Source organism: Perognathus longimembris, chromosome 23, assembly GCF_023159225.1.
Source record: "Perognathus longimembris pacificus isolate PPM17 chromosome 23, ASM2315922v1, whole genome shotgun sequence".
Lineage (NCBI taxonomy): Eukaryota > Metazoa > Chordata > Mammalia > Rodentia > Heteromyidae > Perognathus > Perognathus longimembris.
In genome coordinates this window covers 31,920,582-31,946,517 of record NC_063183.1, presented here as the reverse complement: position 1 = coordinate 31,946,517, position 25,936 = coordinate 31,920,582, and the positions used below count along the sequence as shown (strand labels likewise).

At 49.3% G+C, this 25,936-nt stretch overlaps 1 protein-coding gene across 4 annotated transcripts in view; it reads left to right on the top strand.

Moving 5' to 3' along the window:
* Positions 1–25,936, top strand: part of Mapkbp1 (mitogen-activated protein kinase binding protein 1) — a 66,244-nt gene that overhangs the window by 15,887 nt on the left and 24,421 nt on the right. For all 4 annotated transcript variants that reach the window (XR_007208792.1, XM_048332372.1, XM_048332373.1 and 1 more), the window contains 7 exons: positions 11,084–11,175; positions 21,936–21,998; positions 22,139–22,196; positions 22,875–23,045; positions 23,598–23,735; positions 23,891–24,073; positions 24,628–24,788. Coding sequence is in view for 3 of the 4 variants with exons in the window: in XM_048332372.1 (XP_048188329.1) it covers positions 11,084–11,175; positions 21,936–21,998; positions 22,139–22,196; positions 22,875–23,045; positions 23,598–23,735; positions 23,891–24,073; positions 24,628–24,788 (866 nt within the window). In the remaining variant the exon portion in view is untranslated. The remainder of the gene's footprint in view (positions 1–11,083; positions 11,176–21,935; positions 21,999–22,138; positions 22,197–22,874; positions 23,046–23,597; positions 23,736–23,890; positions 24,074–24,627; positions 24,789–25,936) is intronic.

The following is a 25,936-nucleotide window of genomic DNA, read 5'->3' as shown; positions in this document are numbered from 1 at the left end:
AAACACACACACCCTTTTCCAGAGCTAGCATGAGAGGTTCCTTTTGGCCCTGGACTTTATCCTGTTGTCCTCTACCTTTGACTATTTTCCTCCCCCATCCTCCCCCATCTCCTTTTCCTCTTCCTTCTATTCTTCCTCTCCTCCTCCTCCCCCTCCTCCTTTTGTGTTTCCTTTTATTTTGGTACTAATACTGGGACCTGAACTCAGGATTCAACACCTCAAGTTCTTGCTCAGCTTTCTTGCTCACTACTGGTGCTCTACTACTTGAGCCACATCTCTAGTCTGGCATTTTGCTGATTAACTGGAATCTGGAATTGTTTAGACTTTTCTGCCTGGGTTGGTCTCAGCCTCCCAAGTAGCTAGGATTACAGGCAAGAGCCATGAGTGCCTGACCCTTATACTGCTTTGTAATCCATTTTTTTCTTTTTTTTTTCTTAAGAGAGTCTTGCTATATTATCTGGGCTGGTCTTGAACTTCTGGGCTCAAGAGATCCTAGCCTTAACTTTCCAAGTAGCTGGGACTACTGGGGTACACTATTGTGCTCAGCTGCTCTGTACTTTCTGTTACAGTTCTCAGACATGTCCTTGCTGCCCACCAAAGGCCTGGGCGCTTCCTATGTAATCTTAGAGAAATGGTAACGCTCTGGTGGTAGAAATTCGGAACTCCCTCCTCAGGCACTATGGTTTTGGGGACCAGATAGCCCCAAGTCTAAATCTTGGTTCCTCTGTACACTGCTTACCTGATTGCATTTATAAAATGGACATAATATTAGTCATTCATGGAATTGTCAAGAGTATTCAATTAGATATTCTGTATGAAGTGCTGAGAGCCATTTTGGCTCAGAGTATACATCCAGTATTGTAGCTGTAGAGACTCTGTGCACAAGATTCTTTTATACTCCACAGGTATTCTTCTAAGATGTAGAAAACTTCCAGTAGTCCTTGGAGGGTCTAAAATTTGGAAATTAATAAATCACAACCTGTTTAATCATTAGAACTCTCAGAAGAGCTTTTTCTAACTTTTTTTTTTTTGCCAGTCCTGGGGCCTGAGCACTGTCCCTGGCTTCTTTTTTGCTCAAGGCTAGCACTTGAGCCACAGCACCACTTCTAGCTTTTTCTGTGTATGTGGTGCTCAGGAAACTGAACCCAGGGCTTCATGCATGCTAGGCAAGGGCTCTCCCTGGGTTGCTGAAGTTGGCTTGGACTTCTGGTCTCAGGCAGTCCTCCCTTAACCTGTCCAACACCTAGGAGTATGGCCCGGGGCCAGTTCTGCAGAGCTTTTGATACACAGGTTATTAAACCTTGCCTCGTTGTTGAATTCAGAATCTTGTTGTAGAGCTGAGTATGGTGGTGTGTACTCCTCCAGGCTGAGGCGTGGTGATTGCTTGAGGATAGAGTGGGCAACATAGTAAGACCCCATTACCAAAAAAAAAAGGTTTTCCCGGAAGGGGATGGGGGGATGGGATAAGTCCTCCAAGTAATCCTGTCCCCAGGCCAGGCTTAGGAACCTTTCTTCTGGTTTCCTGGTCTCTGGGGGCTGATGGCTCCAGGGATGCCTTGTGTCATCTCCTCCAAGCCATGGCGGGAGTGCCTCCCCTCCCTTAGAAGCTGAGGCTTTTGCAAACCCAGCACGAGACAATTGACTCAGCTCTAACTAATCCTAAACTGTTAAGCAGGAGAGCCTGGTTTTTCTGCCAGATTATTAGTGACTTGTTTCTGAGAGCCTCTGTGGTATAGATGGAACTGGGTCGAGAGCAGGAGCTGGACTGAGAGGCGAAGGCCCTTCGCCTGCTTTGGAATGGCTCATGTGCCTTGACTGCCTGTCTCTGACCAGTTGGCGCTTTGTGCTCTGAAACAGCTAAAGTCTCCCTCCCACCTCCCGGGTCACTGGGTGCCTGCCCAGCTGCCTAAGTCTCAGCACAAAGGCTGCTTGCCGGAGGCTTCTTGTGCGGCTTGCATGAGTGGCAATTCTTAGAATGTGGTGGAGAATCTTCCTTGTGAGATTAGAGTGCAGTGTGTGGGCAGGAGACAAAAATAGTTATCCCCAACCTGCAGGACGGGAGGAGGGAAGGTTGGGAGCGCTGCTCCTCGGACAGGTCTCTAACAAGCTTGTTTATAGAAATGGCATGCCGAGGTCTGGCCGCAGTGAGTTACAGCGTAGGTATTTATAACTCCTATCGAGTGGGATTGAGAAGTGGGGTAAGGGAGAAGCTGGTGGCAACACAACACGGCAACGAAACCAGATTGCTTTCCTCCCTGTTGCTGGGCATTCCTTTCCAAGTTACCAAATCCTGGATGACCCTGGCCTTTTGTGACCCTGGCCTGAGTTCTGTATCTCAAGGGAGCAGTCACTGCTATGCCATTGGCAGACTGCCTGTAGTCAGTGGTCTCTCACACTAAGAGAGAAAACTTTAATAGTTAAGGCGACAGGTCTGTGCACAGAGCCCTTCCCTAGCAGGGCCCATTGTCTTGGTTCCACAAACTGGCTCTTTACTTGGCTGGTGCCACCTCTGTAGTTCTTAGACTGATCAGACAGACAGACAGACAGATTAGAAAATGCTTACAAGGCTTTACCCAGAGTTTCTACAGTTGGACTTCTTGGGACGCTGTGTTATGTGGCATGTGTGGAAGGTGGTTCTGGACTGTGGGGAGCACTTTGGTTTCTTCCTTCACTTTTAGCACTCACATGAGTGAGTTTTCCTTTCTGGAAACTCTCTTTTACTGACTTCCTGGTTCTTTTCTTTTCTTTTTTTGCCAGTCCTGGGGCTTGAACTCGGGGCCTCAGCACTGTCCCTGGCTTCTTTTTGCTCAAGGCTAGCACTCTGCCACTTGAGCTACAGCACCACTTCTGGCCATTTTCTATATATGTGGTGCTGAGGAATCGAACCCAGGACTTTATGTATACAAGGCAAGCACTCTACCACTAGGCCACATTCCCAGCCCCTGATTCTCCTTTTCTCACTACCTGGCACCTCACCTCCATACTCTAAAAACATAATAGTCTCCCCAAAGTTTTGTGCTTAATCTCCCCCCACCCCTTCCCTCTGTCGTCACCTGTCTCAGGACTTTGACCATCATGTGAGTAATTCTGAGATCCTTTCTAGCCCTAACCTTTCTCCAAGCTTGAGTTCTATCATTATGTTGTTAAGTCAAGGGTTCCGGGTCAGATTCAACTTGCTGGAAACACACGTCCGCATCTCTGCCCATCTTTGTTTACATCCAGGTCTTCTGTTTGGCCGTGGCACTGCCTTGTTCACTCTCTGTGGAGGTTCAACATTTGAGTCTTACTCTTCCTCCAGGGTCATGCAGTACCCAGCCTTGCCCATTCTATTTGCTGTGTGGTTCTTGAATGCATCATTTGTTCTCCATTCATACTATCTTCACTTACCTCACCTATTCAAACAGCGTCTAAACTGGGTTCCCTGACTATGTGTGTTCTACAGGCATCATCACCAAAGTGTACCTTGGGGTGTCCTCTACTGGGAGTCCTTCCGTGGCTCAGAAGAGCCCACTGGCTACCCCACCCATTTCAGCATTCAAGGGTTTTCCTGCTTGGTTGCATCTTACCTCCTGACTTACTGTTCTCTCAGCTAATCATTGTTCACCTGCCCCATTATTTCATGCCAACAAACTTTGGCTCATACAGCTTCCTCTACAGAGAATTCCTTGTCTTTATGTCCACCTGTCAAAATCCTTTTCTACTGCTGGACTCAGTCATTTTCCAAGAAAGCTTCTTGTTTAGCTTCCTTGATCCTGATCCATCTCTCTTCCTCCCTTTGGGGCAGTGTGTGTGTGTGTGTGTGTGTGTGTGTGTGTGTGTGTGTGTGTGTGTAGTGAAATAAGTAATTTTATTAGATGAACTCATTTATCTAGCATTAAAATATACAAAGAAATGTATGTGCAACAGTATCACAAAAAAAGAACCACATTCCCATAATACATAACATAGCAGTGATTAAAAAAATAATAAACTATAGCCAGCACTGTGGCTTATGCCTAGAATCCTAGCTGCTCAGGAGGCTGAGACTTGGAGGATTGCAGTTTGAAGCCAGCCTGGACTGAAATGTTCTGTGAGACTCCATTTCTAGTTAAGCAGCCAAAGTGCTAGACTAAAGACATGGCTCAAGCAGTGGAGTGCAAATCATGCGCACAGGCCGTGTAGTGTGAAGCATGAGAGGTGTGTCTTTCACCTCGGAGCCACCTGTTTTTTCCATCTACCTTAATGAGAGTCAGAAGAGCACCTAAACACATGGCTTTAGTCTTTGCTTCTCTCTTGGGAGTAAGCTATTATGAAGTTATCCCTTTATCTCATTAAAGTGAGGGAAATGTCTGGCTCCTTTCTCTCGGGCAGATACAATACTATCCTGGCTGTTCACAGGGGGACAGGTGGGCATGCCAACTCCATCTCGGAGGACACCTGTAGTAAGCCTGCCCGCTGGTAGCCTCACTTTAGAAGAAAGGTGACACCTGTTTCAGGCTGGTCTAGGCTTTCCAGCATCTTAATACTCTCTGCCTGCCAGAGCAAAAGCTAGTGATAGTGTGGGTGCCGCCCTTGCGGCTGTGGAGAATGGGAGCTCTCTTCTTGGTTCTGGGGTTTTACTTATTCATGATGCAAAGTTCCTAGAGCTGAAGAGGTATCGGGTGTGTGACCAGTTGCCAGCCGGAGTTTCTATCAGAACTTGGGGCCACATCCTAGACTTTTTGCAAACATCTATTTTCTCACAGGCCTATTCTCTGCCTCAGTCTCCCCAAATGATGCTTGAGGCCAGGACTGTCACACTATTGGGGTTGCTTCCCATGAGGAAAGAAGCTGTAGTATCCAGGAGAGGACAGATCATTGGATCTCAAAAGAGTGTGATCTGAGAACCTGGGATTTCAAAAATCCTTTTAGGAAAAAAAAAATCCTTTTAGGGAGTTTGTCATGGCCTTCCTTTTCCAACTGTACATCCAAAAGAGGCCAGCTTTTCTTTGTACGCTTCACTAGAAAACATCACAACAGATTAAATGTAGATGCAGACACGGAAATCCAGCTGTCTTCTATTAAGCCAGACATTAAAATAACTGGCAAAAATGTAAAATAGTGCTACTTTCCTCTTTTTTTTTTTTTTTTAGCATTTCCTTTAATAAAAATGTTAATGAGGGGCTGGGGGTATGGCCTAGTGGCAAGAGTGCTTGCCTCGTGTACATGAGGCCCTGGGTTCAATTCCCCAGCACCACATATACAGAAAATGGCCAGAAGTGGCGCCGTGGCTCAAGTGGCAGAGTGCTAGCCTTGAGCAAAAAAAAAGAAGCCAGGGACAGTGCTCAGGCCCTGAGTCCAAGCCCCAGGACTGGCCAAAAAAACAAACAAAAAAAATGTTAATGAGTAAAGGGGTTTTTATTATTATTATTCTTTTTTTTCAAGTCCTGTGGCTTGGATTCAGGGCCTGAGCACTGTTCCTGGCTTCTTTTTGCTCAAGGCCAGCACTCTACCATGTGAGTCACAGTGCCACTTCTGTTTTTTTTTCTATATATGTGGTGCTGAGGAATCAAACCCAGGGCTTCATGTATGTGAGGCAAGCACTCTACTGCTAGGCCATATTCCCAGCCCCTACTATCCTTCCCCTGACCCTCCCTTTTTTTAGGTCTGAGACTGGGACTCAAATTTGGTACCTTCTGCTTCTGCTTATTGGCTAGTACTCTGCCAATTGATCCATGCCTCCAACCTATTATTACTTTTTGTTTTGTTTTGCTTTTTTGCCAGTCCTGGGGCTTGGACTCAGGGCCTGAGCACTGTCCCTGGCTTCTTTTTGCTCAAGGCTAGCACTCTGCCACTTGAGCCACAGCGCCATGTCTGGCCTTTTTGTATATATGTGGTGCTAAGGAATTGAACCCAGGGCTTCATGTACACGAGGCAAACACTCTTGCTACTAGGCCATATTTCCAGCCCCCTATTATTACTTTTAAGCACATAAATATCTAAAATATTTCTAATATAGTAGTAGATACTGGTAGACATAATCTGTATAACCACAAACCCTTTGGGGTTCTTAATAATTTCCACGAGTATGAAAAGATCTTGAGATAAAAGAGCTTGAAAATCTCTGGGCTTGGTAAAGAAACATTTCAAAATCTCACTAGCTCAGCCAGTAGTTTAGTTCTTGCTCATGCTGCATATTCATTGTAGGTCAGCAGCTGGGCTCTATGAGGAGCTCATTTCATCCCTGCTGCTATGGTTAGCAGTTGGAAAAGTGTTACGCATTGAGTTTTTAAAAAGTGACATGGTAATTGCATGCTGTTGGCTCACATCTATAATACTAACTACTCAGGAAGCTGAGATCTGAGGATCACAGTTTAAAGCCAGCCCATGCAGAAAAGTCCCCCTGAGACTCTTATCTCCAATTAACCTCTCAAAAACCAGAAGTGGCGCTGTGGCTCAGTGTAGTAGAGCACTAGCCTTGAGCAAAAGAGCTCAGGTCTGAATGCTGTCCCTGAGCTCAAGCCTCATGGGGGGAAAAAGTGACATGGTAGAGCATTATGTAAATGTGTAGCTTTATAAGCATTTAAATAAAAAACCTAAAGCAAATAAAAACACAGATTCTTGGCCTCTTCAAATGCATTCCCCCATGTTCCTGTGTCAAATGAGTTTTAAAAAAAAATGTTTGAGGAAAAAGAGAGTCAGAGGTACCAGGGATGTGAATAACAGAAGTATGCTGTGCATAAGGTCCTGAGCCCACAGCATGTCCTTGCTCCTATCTTCTCTCTTTTTAGCAATGATTGTGCAATATTTAAGACACACAGTGAGGACATCTGGGATAATAGAGTGAACAGTCAGGTGCCCACCATCTTACCCTGTACTGCGAAGCTCCTTTTGTGCTTGTTCTCTGCTGGACACGGACATTCTATTTTAGATCCTTGGTGGAAAGCAAGTATGTTGACCTGAAATACCCCTAGTTTTCCTGAGCTTACTCAAGTCTGATCTTTCACTGTTCCCAAAGCCTCTGCCAGGTGTCCATTTATTCATCAGCAATGTATCGAGGGCCCATTGTGTGCCAGGCTAAAGTGCTAGGGAGACATGGGGATTTGACCTAGGTCCTGTCCTCAGCGAGCCCGTGTTCTGATGGGGAGGACAGAACATACCTGGACAGAGATAAAAGTCACATCACTACTGCCTCTCTGTTCTTGGAAGACAAGCACAGCTGGGTGAGTGGAGAGAATGAAGGCAGTGAAGCCAGTCTGGAAAGACCTCTCAGAGGAGGAGACCCTCCAGCCAAGACCTGAGTGGATTAGCTCTGCGAGCAGCTAAGGGAAAAACTAATGTTTAGTCCAGAAAAACGGCCTATGCAAAGGGCTATGCTGGAGACCGCTGAAGGTGTTGGAGGGTTTAGGGTGGCTGGGGCAGGGTGAGGGAGAGTATAGGAAATGAAGTCAGAGGGGTTGTTGCCTGAGGCTGGATGACTTAGGCCCTTGTAAATCTGGGTCAAGTATTTGGACTTGAACTTAAGGGAGATGGAAGCCATTGGAGGGGGAGTTCAAGCAGAATAATGTAATGATCTGCCTCATGCTGTAGAGAAATCGCTGTCACCTACATGTTGAGGAAAGGCTACAGGGACAAGGCCTGAACCCGAGAGTTACAGTCATACTCCAGTGAGAGATGACAGTGCTCGGAACTCACGGGTGCACTGGCCCACGTTTACAGGCTCTCTGACAGGAAGAAAAGCCTGTGTTGATTTCCACCACGGTGGATTCTAGGCTGCCCGTGTCCTGCACTGAATGCTCATGTCACTGTTCACAAAGCCATCTCCCAGACACACGGGTGTCCTGGCTGTACTCAGCGTGTGGTGCTTCTGGGGCATCCAAGCTTGTCTCCATCTTCTAGCGTGGGTAGATTTTTTTACTAACTATTGGGAAAGAGACCGGAAGGATATGTGGAGAGGGCAAGAATCAATATGTAAAGCCCATTGTGTTGCAGTCTTGCAAAAATAAGCTGAGATACTGCAGGCTTCACAGGAGCTCCGGACTCTTAGGTCCTTTGAAAGTGGAGCTCAGTCCCAAACCTCCCTGCAAACAGGAAGCTGGTTTGAGTTAAGAACACAAAATAAAAACCAGCTGATACCCCCTGAATGTTTTTCCCTGCTCCTCCCCCTCCACAGAGCCAAAGGAAACTGCTTTCTTTCCCCTTGGATTGCTGCTTTAGAAAGCCAGAAAAAGCAAAAACCCATACATGCTTTGAAAATCAGCCAAGTTTTGAGCGCAGGCAAACTCTGAAGGGTATTCCTAGTCAGGAAGCTTGTTGGCTCCTCTGCAGTCCGAGGAGGACAGTGGCAGAACATCACAAACATGCCACAAGCAGAGCCAGTTACCCAAGCTCCGCAGCACCTACAGACCAGGGGGTCTGGAGCTGGCTTCCCAAACTAGGCCTTCAGCTCGTCGATACGTCATGAGATCGATAAATTGTGCCTTGACCAGAATTATCTTTTAACAATAGAGTATCTTTTTTTTTTTTTTGGCCAGTCCTGGGCCTTGGACTCAGGGCCTGAGCACTGTCCCTGGCTTCTTCCCGCTCAAGGCTAGCACTCCGCCACTTGAGCCACAGCGCCGCTTCTAGCCATTTTCTGTATATGTGGTGCTGGGGAATCGAACCTAGGGCCTCGTGTATCCGAGGCAGGCACTCTTGCCACTAGGCTATATCCCCAGCCCACAATAGAGTATCTTGAAGCATATACTGTAAGAAAATAAATACTATTTTAGGAAATGTTTACTTCTGTTTGATGTGCTCGTATGTACCCATGGGTCATGGTCAAAAAAGCTAAACACTGATCCTTAGAGTCTGAGTAAATCACATCTTCCTGCTCTAGATGGATGTTGGAAACCGCAGGCTAGCTTTACAATTAATTGTTGATTGTATTGGATCCTTTTACGCACAAAATACCTACCCAAAGTCCTTCAGAGGGCAGGATGGATGAGAACCAGCAGTTTTGGTCTGATTCTTTGCGACCAACACTGAAGCATAGGGGAAGTAAGGGATCCATGAAAATGTGAATCCAAATGACTTGCCTTAAACCAGAGCAGTGAAAAGAGAATGGGAGCCAGGCAGTCCGTTAGCTCAGTGTACCTGGTTGGGTGACCTCTGCCATCCCTGTAGATTGTGCCAGCCTGGAGCTTTTTCCTCTTCTCCTCAGTGGACAGTAGGTATGGTAGTAAAACTCCTGAGTACCCCTCCCTCTGGGATAATTAGAGTCACGAAAGATGAGTATCACCCCTAGGCTTCCCAGGAGGATTCCGTGCTCTCCAGTCAGTACTGTGTGACTGCAAGCCAGGGCGGTTACACTGAGATGCAAAGGTAGCGGGCAGCATAAGTCAGATCAACCTGTCAAAGATGTCTCGAGAGTTGGTTTAGCTCACATTAGGTTTAGTGTCTTAGCTAGGCCTCAGGGTAACTGGAAAATTTGGTGTTTACCTGATGCTACAGGTTGGTGCATTGTGCCCCACCGGCTTCCACCCGTGAGCAGTCTAAGGGGAATTCCTGGCCCATCGTGCACCGTCACGCACGTGGCACTGAGGCTCAGCTGTGTCACCTTGGCAGGCTTATTTTGGCCTTTGGCTACCACATTTCTTCCCAACCTAATTCAAGCTAAAATGGCCCATGGACATAATAAGCATTTCAATCAGTGCTCTATAAACACTCCTACTTTTCCCTTTGGGAAAATCAATTAGTGTAATTATCTTAACTGATTCCGGGCTTCCCTTTCTAGAAAATGGCCTGTGCTAGGAGACTTCACCCTGCCACAAGTGTCGACATCCCTTACTTGTTTCTGACTCACATCGCCTTCCTAGGGCAGCGGGTTCCCCAGAGACAGTTTTCTTAGCAGAGGACAGTGTGGCCTGTTTACCTGGCCATTCTGCGTTCAGAAGCTCCACTCTCTGAGCCAGGGAGGAGCGAGGACATCCAGGCAGTGCGGGTGTGAGCCGAGCGCGAGGTGGAGTGACACGCAGGGAGCAGGCCAGTCCAGAGCTCACGTAGCATCACCTAGCAGGAAGACCCACGAATCCTCTGAAGTTAGTTCAGTGTGGGTCATGTGGCTGCGGACAGTGTCGGCAAACTGCTGATGAGGAGAGTGGTAGCTCCTACGGCTGTGTCCTCCCAGAATCTCAGAGCACTTTTTGCTTTCATCTCTGTGGGAGTTGTGGCTTAATAATAATAATTAGAGTACCCTGACACCTGTGATTTGCAAAACAGAGCATTAAGCTTTGTTTCTGCCTCTTCGGCTCTAGGTCTGTGATCTGGCAGGACCTGGGCGGTGGAACCCTCCATAGGGGGGCAAGGGTGCTGGAATGCAAAGGTCAGGAATATTATGAGTCACCTAACTGATACCTAACATTCGTTTTGCTCCTGGTAGATCACAGTGTCCTTTTCTTCATGGCTGCCAAGGTGCAAAGATCAGTGTGACCTCTCCTGAGCTCATAGAGCACAGAGTCCTGTCTAGGAACCCAATCCTCTAGTGGAAACGTGGTGCCTTCCTGGGGTGGGGGGATGCTTGCTCCTCTTTGACCTGAGCTATACTTTAACCAGTTGATTTTCTTTTCTTTCTTTTTTTGCCAGTCCTGGGGCTTGAACTCAGGGCCTGAGCACTGTCCCTGGCTTCTTTTTGCTCAAGACTAGCACTCTACCACTTGAGCCACAGAGCCACTTCTGGCCATTTTCTATATATGTGGTGCTGGGGAATCAAACCCAGGGCTTCATGTATACGAGGCCAGCACTCTTGGCACTAGGCCATATCCCCAGCCCCAACCAATTGATTTGCTTTTCCGTGGTCCCAGCTGGCTGAACCTGGTTAATGCAAGTGATGCACATTACTGGCATTTTCTCATAAGATCAAGAGGCCTGTGGCCTGGAGGAGTCACAGCCCCTCCCAACACCCCCCAACCCCCCGCCACTGCCCGAAGATGAGACATCAGGAAGCTAAGTGCCACGGAGGGTTCACACACACACACACACACACACACACACACACACACACACACACACCCCTCAGGTGTCTGCAGCACCTCACTCTCCAAGGCCTGGCTGTCTGTATTGATACTCCTCTGTCTTCCTCTCACAGGTGACCTTGGAGAAGGTGCTGGGAATAACGGTGTCGGGAGGCAGTGGCCTTGCCTGTGACCCCCGATCAGGTTTAGTTGCCTATCCAGCTGGGTAAGTGCCTTGGACAGATCTTGTTGCATGAGAGTTTCATAGCCATACCAGACCAGTTGGGGTGTGCATGGGGTTTTGCGACATCTTCTAGGATCTCTCTCCGAGTTAATGTTTTGGTGCCAGGCTAGGTAAAGGCTCTTCGCTGTCTTTGTTATCATCCTGTCCTGCTTTTTGGCCATCCCCTAGGACCTACCCACCTACAAATACTCTATATTACAGAAGCATCTTCAGTAACTACTTTCTAGTCTTTTTTTTTTCCCCCCCAGTCCTGGGCCTTGGACTCAGGGCCTGAGCACTGTCCCTGGCTTCTTTTTGCTCAAGGCTAGCACTCTGCCACTTGAGCCACAGCGCCACTTCTGGCCATTTCTATATATATATGGTGTGAGGAATTGAACCCAGGGCTCCATGTATACATGGAGGCAAGCACTTTACCACTAGGCCATATTCCCAGCTCCCCTTTCTAGTCATTTTTTTTTTTTTTTTGGCCAGTCCTGGGCCTTGGACTCAGGGCCTGAGCACTGTCCCTGGCTTCTTCCCGCTCAAGGCTAGCACTCTGCCACGTGAGCCACAGTGCCGCTTCTGGCCGTTTTTTCTGTATATGTGGTGCTGGGGAATCGAACCTAGGGCCTCGTGTATCCGAGGCAGGCACTCTTGCTACTTGGCTATATCCCCAGCCCTCTAGTCATTTTTTAAAAGCAGCTTTATCATGATGTGATTCTGTACATCTGAAATACCCAGTTTAGGGCTACAATGCCATTCTCGGGCCATGATTTTGATCCCTAGTACCATAATAAACAAATGCCTAATTCAATAGGTCTTAGTATTTTCACAGGGTTGTGCAGCCATCACCACAGTTTTAGAGCATTTTTATTGTCTTGTCCTAGAAAGACACTGCGTATAGAGGGCACAGTGGTATGTCTGGGTAGTTCTAGCTACTCTGATGTCTTGAGGACAGAGGATTGCTTCAGCTCAGGTGGTCAGCCCTGGACCACCTAGCAATGACTCTGTCAGAAACAAAAATAAGAAAAAGAATTCAAAACTCTCTTTCCACTGACATCATTCTCCAGCCTTCTTCCCTGGGACTCCCAGTCATAGGCAAGCACTGCTCTTCACGCTATGTCTCTGTGGAGTTTCCTGTCCCGGGGATGTCATATAAATGGAATCCTGCAACATTTGGCTCTTTGTGCCCGGCTTCTTTCACTTAGCCTTATATTGTCCAGGTTCCTTCGTGTTGTAGCATATGCCAGAACAACTCCATTCCTTTCTGTGACTAAATAATGCTCCATTTCATAGATAAACCACAGCTTGTCTATTCTCTGGACATTGGCTTCCTTCAACTCTCTAGCTACTGTGGATAATGCTGATACGATGGAGCCCCTGGCGAGCTACCTGAGGGCTGTCAGTCGTGACCTCTCTCAGAGACCAGTGCTGGAGTTCTTTCCCTGCCACCTTCCCATCCCCAGCCATAGTTTCCTAGGCTTCTGTAGAAGTATACCTTCAGGAGGACCCCTCCTGTCTCTAGTTCTTCCTGGGAGCCCCTGTCTCTTGCTGACACAAGAACATGAAAATGAGAAGGGCCACTGCTCTTCCACCAGCCTGGGGATGCTTTGTTCCCTGGTACGATGTCTTAGCAACTTTGACAGTCTTGTATTTGCCTAGTTTCACCATCTCATTACAAAAAGACCAAAAGTACCTTTATCAAGTACTTATTTCATGGCAGATACTTTCAGTACACTTTACGTGAGCCATACTACGCAGAGCAATGGTGTGAGGTCGGTGCCTTCGCCACCTCCATATGTTGAGAAGCATATTGAAGGAGGTGACACAGTTTGTTCAAGATGGGATAGCTGGTGGGTGTTCTGGGGTCCAGTCTTACAGCCTGGCTGTGGAGCTCTGACTCTTCGCATAGCACAAGGTAGGGAATGTGAGGTCCACCCAGGGAGGGCTCCATGCAGATGCCCCCCACCTGTTTCAATCAGCGCCCAGTACCTGAGTTACCTAGGAAACTGGCACACCTGGAGGCGGTTACCTCCTGCCTCTCTGAGGTCACATCCAATGCGCCTGGCCAGACCTTCCACCTTTTCCTATATAATCCAGCTCAACACGATTCCCGCGCCCTTTCGTTTTCTCTCTTGCCGTCTTTCTGTCTTTCTCTCTTCTTCCTTCCCCTCTGTCTCCCCACACTTCCATCTTGTGCGTGCAGACCAGCAGTTTGCTCTCCCCCCCCAGAAAACTCCTTTCTTCCTGAACCATGTGGTGGGTTTCCTTCCTGGTGAACCTTACAGGGAAGACCAGACTTTCTGTTTTTTTTTTTTTTTTTTTTGGCCAGTCCTGGGGCTTGGACTCGGCCTGAGCACTGTCCCTGGCTTCTTTTTGCTCAAGGCTAGCACTCTGCCACTTGAGCCACAGCGCCACTTCTGGCCATTTTCTGTATATGTGGTGCTGGGGAATTGAACCCAGGGCCTCATGTATATGAGGCAAGCACTCTTGCCACTAGGCCATATTCCCAGCCCCTTTCTGGTTATTTTTTTGAGCTGCTTTTCCTCTGAGTTGTTTGCCTGCCATTCGAATGAGAAGAACCCAGTTTCTGGGCAGCTCCCTGTCCCGGGGAGACTTGTGCCCCTGGCTTTGGGGTGGGCGTCTCTCCTTTGGTGTTTGGTAGGTGGGGTGCGGCTGGGCCTGACAGAGCCAGGTCTGGCCTCCCTCCTCCGGCCAGGCCTCTGTTGTTGGAGAACACTTGCTGCCTGCCTCAGGGGAATTCCACTCGTTCCTGCCTCTGCTTGGAACTGCCAGGTTCCTTCTTGTTGGAGGTGGGGCTGAGGCTGAGACCCAGAGTGAGCCAGAACGGCCTGGGGTGCTGCTCTGTGTGCATCTGGTGGAGCCCTGGGTCCCCACCCTGGAGCCCAGTTGCCTCCCGGGCAGGCATCCACATCCCCCGGACCTCACGCCTGGAGCCCTTGAGAGCAGCGTGTGCTTATGTTTTGGGGCAGGTCTAGCCCTGTGCGGGCACACGGGCGTCCAGTCCTTCCAGGTGGGGTCCATGGCTTACCTGGTGCATCTTCCAGAAGGTTTCCTGAATGCACTCCCTGGGCCAGCCCTGGGCAGTACCCCTGGTTCATTTAAACTTGGGCCTTTGGGTTTCTTAGAACTTTAGTCTCTCTGCAAATGTCTCCTTTCTGGATGTTTTAGTCGAGCTCTTGCTGGAGCTCATGGATATGTTTCTAGGGTATCTGGGGACCCCCAGAGGCTAGGTGAACCCAAGCAGGTTCTTCCCACCCTTGTCTTCCCTCTCTTCCTATCTGCTAATCCTAACACACCCTCCACCCCCACTCTTGTTCCTGCTCCTCCTGCTGCTCTGGGAGCCAGCTCAGGTATCCTAGAAACAAGAAGAGAAACAAAACTCAGAAAATGCTCCCAGAGGCTTAGAAGCAAATATCAAACCAAAACAAAGTTTTCTGAGAGGAAATGAGACTGCACAGCGGGCCGAGCAGAGGTGGGCCGGGCCTCCAGGCTGGGGCTGTCTCTGGGCAGAGACCCCGTGGTTCAGTGGTCCCTCCTTCTCTTCTCCAGTACTTTCCCTGTGCTCCCACTTTCCCAACAGTCACATTTAAATCCCCTCACCACCCTAGTGTAACCATTCAATGAGTCCAAGGCAAAAAAAGAAAGCTAATGCATCAAATAGGTTGCCAGAAAGATTAGAGCAGCTAAATAAACTCAGTCCTTGAGTCTGACAAGAGAAGAGTCAGGCAGTATGCAAACATAGGAAAGATGATAGGAGAGTTTATCAGGAAAGAAATATGGCAGAGAAAGAAAGCATGTGGCTTAAACATGCCATGGGAAGACAGTGCCTGGTCCCACTGCTGCCATCCTGGCCCTTTTCCTTCTTATGGGGCATCCTTGGGTTGAACACAGAGAATCCAGGGCTTTCTGATGGGTGGGCTTCTGTTTCCCATAAGGTCGTGATGCCATAGATCTACTGTTATTTCCCAGGTCTTTTTGTTTATTTACTTATTTTTTGCCAGTCCTGGGCCTTGAACTCAGGGCCTGAGCACTGTCCCTGGCTTCTTTTTGCTCAAGGCTAGCACTCTACCACTTGAGCCACAGTGCCTCTTCCAGCGTTTTTCAATATATGTGGTGCTGGGGAATCGAACCCAGGGCTTCATGTAGACGAGGCAGGCACTCTACCACTAGGCTATATTCCCAGCTTCCCAAGTCTTTTGTCTTTACTTCCTCGTTCTATGTAGCCCTCTGTCCCGCTTCTTGTCAGGCAGGTTTTGGTTTGTCAGCTTATCCTGTCCTCTGCCATCAGTGTAGGCTGCAACTTCCTGCCAGCTTTTCTCCTAACCTACATCCCTGGGACGCCAAGTGGATCCTGGGCAGCATCTTGCGGGGCCTGCTCTAATTGAGCCCCCTTCAGTGAGCCGGGCTTTCCCTAGCTGGGAAAGCTGGCAGCCGTGCTGCCAGGGTGGAGCCCGTCCATGGCCAGCGTGAGCTGAGGAGCGCTCCGGCCAGGAGAGACAAGGCGGCCGCTTAGCTGCTCTAAGTGAGAAAGGGGGACGCTCACTTCTGAGACGATCCTTTGTGTACTCAGCCCAAGTTGGAATTGACACCCAGACCCCAGCTTCACAGCACCGCCCAGGGGGCAGACACAGGCAGTCTCCTCCTGACACATGCGTTCTAGGGAGCTCTCGCTTGAAGGAACCCGGAGCACCCCTTGCTCTGTGAGAGGAGCTGGGCAGGCTGAGGAGGCCGCGTGCCCCGGTGCTCATAGAATAATGCACATCAGAGCCCCTGGTGCCTTTCCTGTGGCTTCTGCGCATGTCTCCCGCACACTGCAGGGCCCCTCTTCCTCCATAACAGTTCATGCCACACTCAGTTCTTCCTGTCCAGAGACAGTGGTGAGTCAGCCAGGCAGGGTCGCTGCTTCTGCAGGCTCAGGCTCAAGAAGAGTGCGCAGACCAGAAGAATGCGAATGAGGAAGTGAGCAAGCAAGTGTTGGAAAAAATGAAATGGCGATGGGACATAGAGTCATGGAATAAGGGGTAGCGGTAGCTGGGGGCCAGGACTCAGCGAGGGAGAACATTAGGACTGGGCCTGAATGACATGAAGAAGTGGACATGTGAGATTTCACACCAGAATGTTGTAGCTGGAGGAATTCTCAGGTGCAGAGAGAGGTCCCAGGGGAGGGAGGAATCACTTCATGTGTCTGAGGTGCTGATCAGCAGTTGTGGTGGCTATACTAGAATGAGAGGGGGGGGCGGTTCTCAGACCCTACAATTACCACTGCTGCTCCTGGAGAGTCTCCTTTGAGCAGACAGGTGTCCTATACCATCAGCCATGGAATTCATAGAGTTACTGTTGCCCAGTCTTGTGAAATGTCTCAGAACAGAGATGGCAGCAGGACTTAAGGAAGACCACCAGCCATGCCCCCAGCAAACATGTTAGCTCCCTTGTGTCTTGGGATATTTAAAGCTCTCAGATTTCCCTCTTTGGAAATGAATCTGGAGGAATCGTTTGTGCCCCCCCACGGGGATGAGCCTAGTTTCTGGGAACTCAGGAGTATCCAGAAAGTCCTGTGTCGGACACGGTAGGACATCCTGCTGACCATCTAGAAAGTCATTGCCTCTGACCCTTGTTCAGAGTGTCCTCCAAGAAAATAGCACAGGCACCACACTGGCTGACTGGTTCTATGGGATAAATACTACTTCCCAGATGAAGGAATGGAGGTGCAGAGGAGCAAAGGAAGGTGTCACTGTATTAGCAGAGAAGTGTTGCTGGCTGCTCTGGTTCTTTCTGCCCTGTACTGCTCCGGGGCATCACCTGAGCCACCTAAATGCTAAGGTGTGGGAGAGCCATGGGCTTGCCCATGGGCCCTAATCCAAGATCTGCCAGCAGGCCATGTCTCGGAAGTCAGCTTTGAGATCTTGCGGCTAGTGACTTACCTTTTTTTTTTTTTTTTAATTTACGTTATTATTTTAGAGATGGCATACAGCGGAGTTACACTTACTTACATAGATTAGGTAATAAGTACATTTCCTTTCGTACAGTGTCATCTGTTCCTTCATTCTCTCTCATTCCCTCCCTCCCATCTCCACCCATGAATTGTATAGCTCACTTTCAATGTCCGGTGTGCTCTACTGCTACACTTTTTCACCCTTTGTCTTTGGAGTCTGTGCTCTCCCACAGATGTGCACAGAATACACTGTATATAAGGTAAAGAATAAATAGTCATCAGAAAAAGAAAAGGCAAATGAAGAAAAAAGTCCTTTGTTTCCATATCTTTGGAGTTTGTTTCGGTATGCATATTAATTATAGGATATGAAGAGTCACTTGGGTATTATACCTTTGTGATTCTGTCCTAAGACTGTCTTGTTTTGCTCTCACTGTATGTGAGTATCTAGAATCCTGTGTAATTCATCATATCCCACCCAGTACATTTTAGATCTAATGCATGTGAGGGAGAACATGGGCATTTGTGTCTCTGATCTCAGCTTACCTCACTTAACATGATTTGCTCTAGTTTCATCCATTTCCCTGAAAATGACATTATTTTATTCTTTCTAATGGCTGTATAAAATTCCATTGTATATAGATGCCACATTTTTTGGATCTACTCATCTCTTGTGGGCATCTGGGCTGGTTCCCTATCTTGGCTATTGTGAATAATGCCGGGCTAGATTTACCTCCCCTGGTGCGGGGATGCTAAGCTTACTCTCTTATCAGGGCTCCCCTTTTCATCCTCTCCCCTGGGCGCCCGACCTGTGGGTGGCCAAGGTGGAACGAAGGCACACGGGCTAGCCTAAAGTGCATGCGGCCGAACAAGATCCCCTTTTCCTCCCTCCTTACCCACCAAGGAAGCCAGGTGCAGATGGATCTTGGAGACGCTTCGGAGAGCAATCTGGTTTAATCGGGAGGGGCTTACAGTAATATAATGATGATGACGAGGATTGAGCAGGAGCTGGCAATAGGCTGGCGAGCTTGTCCATCCAAGACAGCTCCCAAGGACCTCCCTCATGGGCTAATGTCACTTCCCATAGTACCGCCTTCTGGGCAAAGCCCGCGAAAAGGGGAGCACACGTTGCTCGCTGGCGCAAGGTGGGGGGATGGTCTCAAAGCTATCCCTTCTGGTTCCGGACCCAGAAGGAGATAGGTGTGGCTCACTTCCACACTGCCCCAGGGCTGGGGGAAGGGTGGCATCTCGGGAGCTCTCTCATCGCCCTTCCCCCCTTAAGGCCAAGATGAATCCCCAACAAATAGTGCGGCAGTGAACATGGATGTACAGGTGTCCTTATCATATTCCGGCTCATGATGCTCAGGGAAGATGCCAAGGAGTGGTGTGGCTGGGTTGTAGGGAAGGTCTATGTTTAGATTTTTGAGGAGCCTCAAAGACTGCTGTCCAAGGTGGTCATGCTAGCTCACATTCCCACCAGCAGTGCAGTAGTAGGGTTCCTTTTTTGCCACATCCCCACCATGGTGTATTGTTGTTTGAATTCACAATGTTAGGATGAGATGGAAACTCAGACTTGCTTTGATTTGCATTTCCTGTATGGCCAGGGGTGATGAGCATTTCCTCATGTGTTCCTTTGCCATTCTTCCCTCTTCTGAGAAGTCTCTCCTTAGCTCTCTTCCCCATTTAGTAATTGATATATTCAATTTAGGGGTTAATTTCTTGAGCTCCTTGTACATATTGGGTATGAGGCTAGGCCTTTGTCTGATGTATTGCTGGTAAAGATCTTTTCCCAATTGGTTGGCTGTCTTTCTAGTTTAGCGACTATGTCCTTAGCTATGCAAAATCTTTTTTATTTTAATGCAGTCCCACTTGTTGAGTCTCCTATCTTTAGTGCCCCTGGGACTCTATTCAGGAAGTTCCTGCCTATACTTATAAGTTCTAATGTTTATCCCACTCTCTCTTGCAGTAGTTTCAGAGTTTCGGGTCTGACATTGAGGTCTTTGATCCACTTTGAATTGATATTAGTGCATGGTGATAGGCAGGGATCCACTTTTAGTTTTCTGCATATGGTTGCCCAGTTGTCCCAACACCAATTGTTGAAGAGGCTATGTGTGTTCTACTGTATGTCTTTGGCTCCTTTGTCAAATATCAGATGACTGTAAGTATATATGGTTTTATTGCTGGGTCTTCTAATCTGTTCCACTCATCTTTGGGTTTATTTTTGTGCCACTGTCAAGCTGTTTTTGTTATGGCTCCGTAGTAGAGTTTGAAATCTGGTATTGTGATTGATACCACTTGCATTGCTTTTTTTGGTCTAGAATTGCTTTGGCTATTCTAAGTTGTTCCCTATAAATTTTTGGGTTTTTTTTCTATCTCAGTAAAGAACATCATTGGGGTTTTGATGGGGATTGCATTGAATTTGTATATGATTTTTGACAGTATGGCCATTTTCACAATATTGATTTTACCTGTCCATGAACATGGAAGGTCTTTCCATTTCCTGGTGCCCTCTTTGATTTCTTTCTTCAGATTTTTATAGTTTTTGCTTTAAAGATATTTTACATCCTTTGTTAGGTTAGTTCCTAGGTTGCTGGGTATTGGGGTTATTTTTAGGCTATTGCAAGTGGGGTTGTTTTCATGATTTCCCTTTCTGCCTGTACATTGTTGGCATACACAAAGGATATTGATTTTTGTTGGTTAATTTTGTATTGGGCTACTTTGCCATGGTGGTTGGTTAGCTCTAGGGAGTTTGGAGGTAGAGCTTTTTGGGTTCTTTAGGTATAAGATCATTTCATCTGCAAACAGGGATAGTTTGACTTCTTCTTTCCCTATGTCTTTTATGTCTCTCTCTCTCTCTCTCTCTCTCTCTCTCTCTCTCTCTCTCTCTCTCTCTCTCTCTCTCTCTCTCTCTCTCTCTCTCCTCTCTCTCTCTGCCTCATTGCTCTGGCTAAGAATTCCAGAACTATATTGAAGAGGAGTGGAGAGAGTGGGCATCTTGCCTTGCTACTGGTTTTAGGGGAAATGGTTTTAGTTTTCCCCCATTTAGTATGATGTTGGCTGTTGGTATGTCATATACAGCCTTTTTTTTTTTGCCAGTCCTGGGGCTTGAACTCAGGGCCTGAGCACTGTCCCTGAGCCTCTCTGTGCTCAAGGCTAGCACTCTACCACTTGAGCCCATAGCACCACTTCCGGCTTTTTCTGTTTATGTGGTGCTGAGGAATCAAACCTAGGGCTTCATGCATGCTAGGCAAGCACTCCACCACTAGGCCACATTCCTAACCCTACCCTTTATTGTTTTAAGGAATGCTCTTTCTACTCCTAGTTTCTCCAAAGATTTTAACATGAATGGATGTTGTATTTTGTCTAAGGCTTTTTTTGCATCTATTGAGATGATCATGTGGCTCTTGTCCTTGGCTCTGGTGAATTACATCTATTGATTTGCATCTTAAACCAGTCTTTCATGTGAGATGAAGCGTACTTGGTCATAATGTATGACTTTTTACATTTGTTTCTGGATTCTGTTGGTTAATACTTTATTGAAGAGCTTTGAATCTGTGTTCATCAGAGAAATTGGTCTGTAGTTCCCATTTTTGTTGTTGAATCCTTACTTGGTTTGGGGATGAATGTGATAACTTACCATTTTATTTGCCCTTCACTTCTGAGTTTCTAGAGCCCAGGGACTTAACAGTGAACAGAACAGACAGACACACCGTTTCACAAAGCTGGCAGTCAAACACATGAAGTAAATTAATAGAGTGTTACAAGTTGAGGGGTGCTTGGAAGGGCGGTAGGGCACCCAGGAGTGGGTCATAAGGATAGATAAGGCTAGAGGTATGGCTGTGCCATAGAGTCACCCTCTAATTTTACTTAGTCTGAAAGACACAGTCTGCAGGCACCAGGTCTCAGAGACCCAGCTCATCATGATGGCAGCAGGCCTGGGCCTGCACAAGAAAGGGGTGTGGAGGCCCGGCCTTCCTCTAGGGACTGCGGCCTCTCCCTCTTGTGCAAGAGTGAGCAGTCTCTGCACCCCTGGGCTCTGACTTCCCAGACTCAGCCCAGCCCAGCCCTCACCATGGAGAGGGCTTGGTTCCCTCTGCTGCCAGGGCCCACCCTGCCTGGCAGGGACCTAGAGGTGGAGGGCCAGTGACTGATGTCAGTCGGGTCCCACCCTCCTATCCCTAGCTGACTGAGGAGCTTGCTGGAAGCTCACCAGGAAGCATGAGGAGATTGCTGGGTGGTTTTGAGAATGGGCCCCGTTGTTCTCTTGGGAAGACCTCTGGCAGATGGGCACACAGACCCTTCCATTCCACCCTCATGCGGCATCCGCAGTGGGGAAAGAGAGACTGTGCAGTGGTCTTTGGCCTCTCTGTCTTTCTTTGTGTTGGAATGTTTTCCAAATCTGAATCCTTAGGAGTCCCACCTCTCCCCCCTCCCTTCAGCGCAGCGGGCCTTCCTGTATTCTGACCCTGCATACAGCCTCCCTTGCTCTCCTTCTCCTGTCCCAGTCACACTTCCTTTTCCCTGGTGCATCCTCTTCTGGGCGAGTGAGAAGGCCTGTGTCCCTGCTGCCTTCCCGGGGCGTGACACAAGATGGGCTGTGCTCATGGGTGTCGGGGCACGGGCTTCTGGGCTCCCACTGGAACCTTCCCCCCCCCGCCCCCAAAACTGCAGAGGTAGGCCATCTTTGGTGAGGAGGAAACCGCGGAGCCTCTCTGAGCTGACTGTCCCTGCTTCTTCTCCTGCGTGGCCTGCCTGGGAAGTCTTGGGAGAACCATAGTTTGGGGCTCACAGCTTTGTCTTACCTCCTCAGGTGTGTGGTTGTGCTGTTCAATCCCCGGAAGCACAAGCAGCACCACATCCTCAACAGTTCCAGGTAGGTGGGCGGTGAGAAGGCGCTGGTGGGGGGCCTCCAGAGAAGTGCCGCCGGGCCCCTCGAGGCTGCCGGCCTGGCCTTTGCAGAAGCTGGGGTGGGATTCCCGCCAGCGCCCGTCTAAACCTGCCTGTCTCCTGCAGGAAAACCATCACTGCCCTGGCCTTCTCCCCTGATGGCAAGTACTTGGTCACTGGAGAGGTGAGTGAGGAAGGGGACAGCCTGCCTGCAGCAGAAAGCCACAGCCCGTGCCATACTGTCATGAAGCTGTCACTTTGACTCTTTGAATTTATGCCAAAACCTGGTTTTGCTGTCCCTTCAAGTATACACCAGGGGGTGGGAATGTGGCTCAGTGGTAGAGTGCTCGCCTAGCATGCTGGAAGTCCTGGGTTCAATTCCTCAGCAGCACATACACAGAAAAAGCTGAAAATGTGCACCAGGAGCACCTGAGGGCTCACCAAGGCACACGTTGCTGGGTCTGCCCCAGAGCTGCCAAGTTCCCAGGTCCTGCTGGACCCACAAGGAACTCCCCTGCCCTCACCATCTCTGTTTGGGGGGCAGAGGTAGACATGAGTGTTAACAGATTCTACATTCTAAAGAATGAATCTCTAGATTCATTCAAGGAGCTTTGACCAAACAGAGATAGGGACTCCCACTCAGAGATAAAATTGGGTCCTGCATCATCTTGACCCCCATTGTTCTCATACTGACATGTCCTCTGTGCCTTTCTCGTGTTTGGCCCCTGCTCTTGGCTGTTTGCCAGGGGGGCCGTAGAGGGATGGTGTCCCGTGGCTGGGGCAGGTGAGGCCCACTCTGGAAGGCTCAGGAGGCAGCGCCCCTCCCCCCCGTGGCCCTCACTTCTGCTTCTCACCCCCTCAGAGTGGGCACATGCCTGCCGTGCGGGTCTGGGACGTGGCTGAGCGCAGCCAGGTGGCGGAGCTGCAGGAGCATAAGTACGGTGTGGCTTGTGTGGCCTTCTCCCCCAGCGCCAAGTATATTGTCTCCGTGGGCTACCAGCATGACATGATTGTCAACGTTTGGGCCTGGAAGGTGAGCGGGCTGTGCGGGAGGCAATCGGAGCGTGTGGGGCTCAGTGAGGACCCAGGAAACTGCGGACTGAGCAGTGTCACCCCACCCAGCTGATCTCCAGATCATCCTAGAAAATCACCTGAGACAACGTGGAGCTAGCAGGGCTTGCTTATGCCTTCAAGTACTCCTGAGGAAATCTCCAGAAAAACCCTCCCCCACGCCCCTCTTTCTCTAGGAAACACAATTTTAGCTGGGCACTGGTGGCTCACATCTGTAATCCTTGCTACTCAGGAGCCTGAGATCGGAGAATTGAGATTCAAAGCCAGTCCAGGCAAGAAAGTCTCTCATTAACCACCAGAAAATCAGATGTGACCCTGTGGCTCAAAGTGGTAGAGCGCTGTCCTTGAGCAGAAGAGCTCAAGGACAGCTCCCATGACTGATGAAAAAACAAAACAAAACCTCATCAACAGCAGCAAACCCACTTTAATTTCCAGCTCTCTTCTATTTTGAAAGCATCCTTCTTCTTAGCCCCAAGAGGCACAGCCTTGATTCATCCTTTGAATTTCCCTCCAGAAAAACATCGTGGTGGCCTCAAACAAAGTGTCCAGTCGAGTGACCGCAGTGTCCTTTTCTGAAGATTGCAGCTACTTTGTCACTGCAGGCAACCGCCACATCAAGTTCTGGTACCTGGACGACAGCAAGACCTCAAAGGTGAGGCGCTGAGGCTCAGCCCATGCCTCGCCCACCCGGCTCCCGCTGGGCCCCTGCCGCCGGCTCACAGGATCTTGACGAACAAGGGCTTGCTGCTTGCCGTCTCCTCCCGGGGTCTGGGGTGGGTGGCTGGATACAGTGCTGTTTCTCGCCAGGTGAATGCTACGGTGCCCCTGCTGGGCCGCTCAGGGCTGCTGGGGGAGCTGCGCAACAACCTGTTCACGGACGTGGCCTGTGGCAGAGGGAAGAAGGCGGACAGCACCTTCTGCATCACGTCCTCAGGGCTGCTGTGTGAATTCAGTGACCGCAGGCTCCTGGACAAGTGGGTGGAGCTGAGGGTAAGCACCTCTGTTCCTGGGACAGGGCCCACCCAGGTCTCAGCTCCGGAGAACTGGCATTGTGCACGCGGGAGGGGACCCCAGGAAAAGGAAGCCTGGGGTGCTAGCCCTGGTGACCTGCCCTGGTGACCTGCCTCCTCTTGTTCTTTCTCTCTCTCTCTCTCTGTCTCTCCCTTGCTTTCCTCTTCTGCTCAGAACACAGACAGCTTCACAGTAAGTGCTGCTAGACCTTCTTCTCCTCCACAAGCTATTTCTTTCTCTTTGCTGGGCTTTTCCTACTTCATCCTCTGGGCCAACATCTTTGAGAAAGGACCCTGGTTTCCAGCCCCCAACTGCACAGGGATGTGGTCCCTTTGGCCACCTGCTGCTAGAAGGGAGGGCATTTCTGGATGACAGGAGGGGCTCAGGACAGAGCAGCAGGGCTGCTTCTCCCTCATCCTATCTTGGCCAGACTCTCCTCTCGTAGGTGATTGTGACTTGCTGAGGGGTAGAGAGGAGAAGACAAGACTGAGTGGGCTGGTGGCCCTTACTGACCTGAGCCACTCTGTCCACAGACCACAGTGGCGCACTGCATCTCCGTGAGCCAGGACTACATCTTCTGCGGCTGTGCTGATGGCACAGTGCGCCTCTTCAACCCCGCTAACCTGCATTTCCTCAGCACCCTGCCCAGACCCCATGTCCTGGGGACAGACATTGCCAGCGTCACTGAGGCCAGGTGAGCTCTGCGGGCCCCAGCCTCCCTTTGGAGCCGCATGCTGTGCCCAGCCCTTTCTGTCCATGCTTTGAGGAATCAAAGGCATCAAGAGTATCGGAGGCCAAAGATGACCAGGCTTATTAGAACCAAGGAGTCCCCGTGCGAGCACCATAGTACATCTTGGCAAGGGCTGCTGGGAGGAGCTTCTTACAGGACTTGGTCTTTATCTGTTTGTTTGTTTTTAGCAGTACTTGAGGTTGAACTCAAGGCTTCTTCCTGGCTCTGCAGGCATTCTCCCTGTGAGTCACACCTCCAGCCCTTTTTGTGGTAGTTATTTTTGAGATAGAGTCTTGCTTCCTGGGTGTACTATCCACTTATTTCAGGCTGCTCATCATAGGTAAGACAGTAGGCAGATGTTCCCACTCCCTGCTCCGGGTTAGAGGGGGTGTTCAAAACATTTTCTGCCTGGGTTGGCCTGCTTTGGGCCTCCCAAGCAGCTAGGATTAGCACCCACTTTAGGATGTGGTCTTGTGTTAGGTGATTTTGAGAATAGTTCAAGGGAGTAAAGTTCGGTTCTGATTGGATGCTGTCAGGAAGTGAGGGGGCCAGTTAGACGATTTGACATCTTGACAAGCTTTAAGAACTACAAGGAGAGGTAGAGGGTCAAGCTGTTGTGATAAAGAAGAAGCTACCAATCGTATTAGATGGCAGAGGGCAGGGCAGTGCTCGGTCATTTTTGTCATATGTTAGGCAAGCGACGTAAGGAGCTATTTTGGTTTGCATATGTGGGAATAGAGCCCAGGGCCTCACTGAGGGTAGGCAAATGCTCCACCACTGATCTGCATCCCCAGCTCCATGCTTTGTGGCTTGCGTGGCGATCTTGATTTGAGCTGTGTGCAGTTGGGGTTTTTGCTTTTGCTTCGTTCCCATCACAGCCACAGAATCACCTTGTCTGGCGTGGAAGGCCTGCTAGGTGGCCTGTGTTCATAGGGGACACCAAGGTGCAGCGGCCAGGGCTGGGTCCCCTCCCACTCAAGGCTGCTAGGGACCGTTTTTTTTTCTTCTAAGCCTCTACTTCCAAACCTGGAGAGGGCCCTCGCAGCTCTACCCCATCCTTGAGAGTTCCTGCCCTTCACTCCCTTCGTCCTCACCGAGTTGTCCCTTTCTCT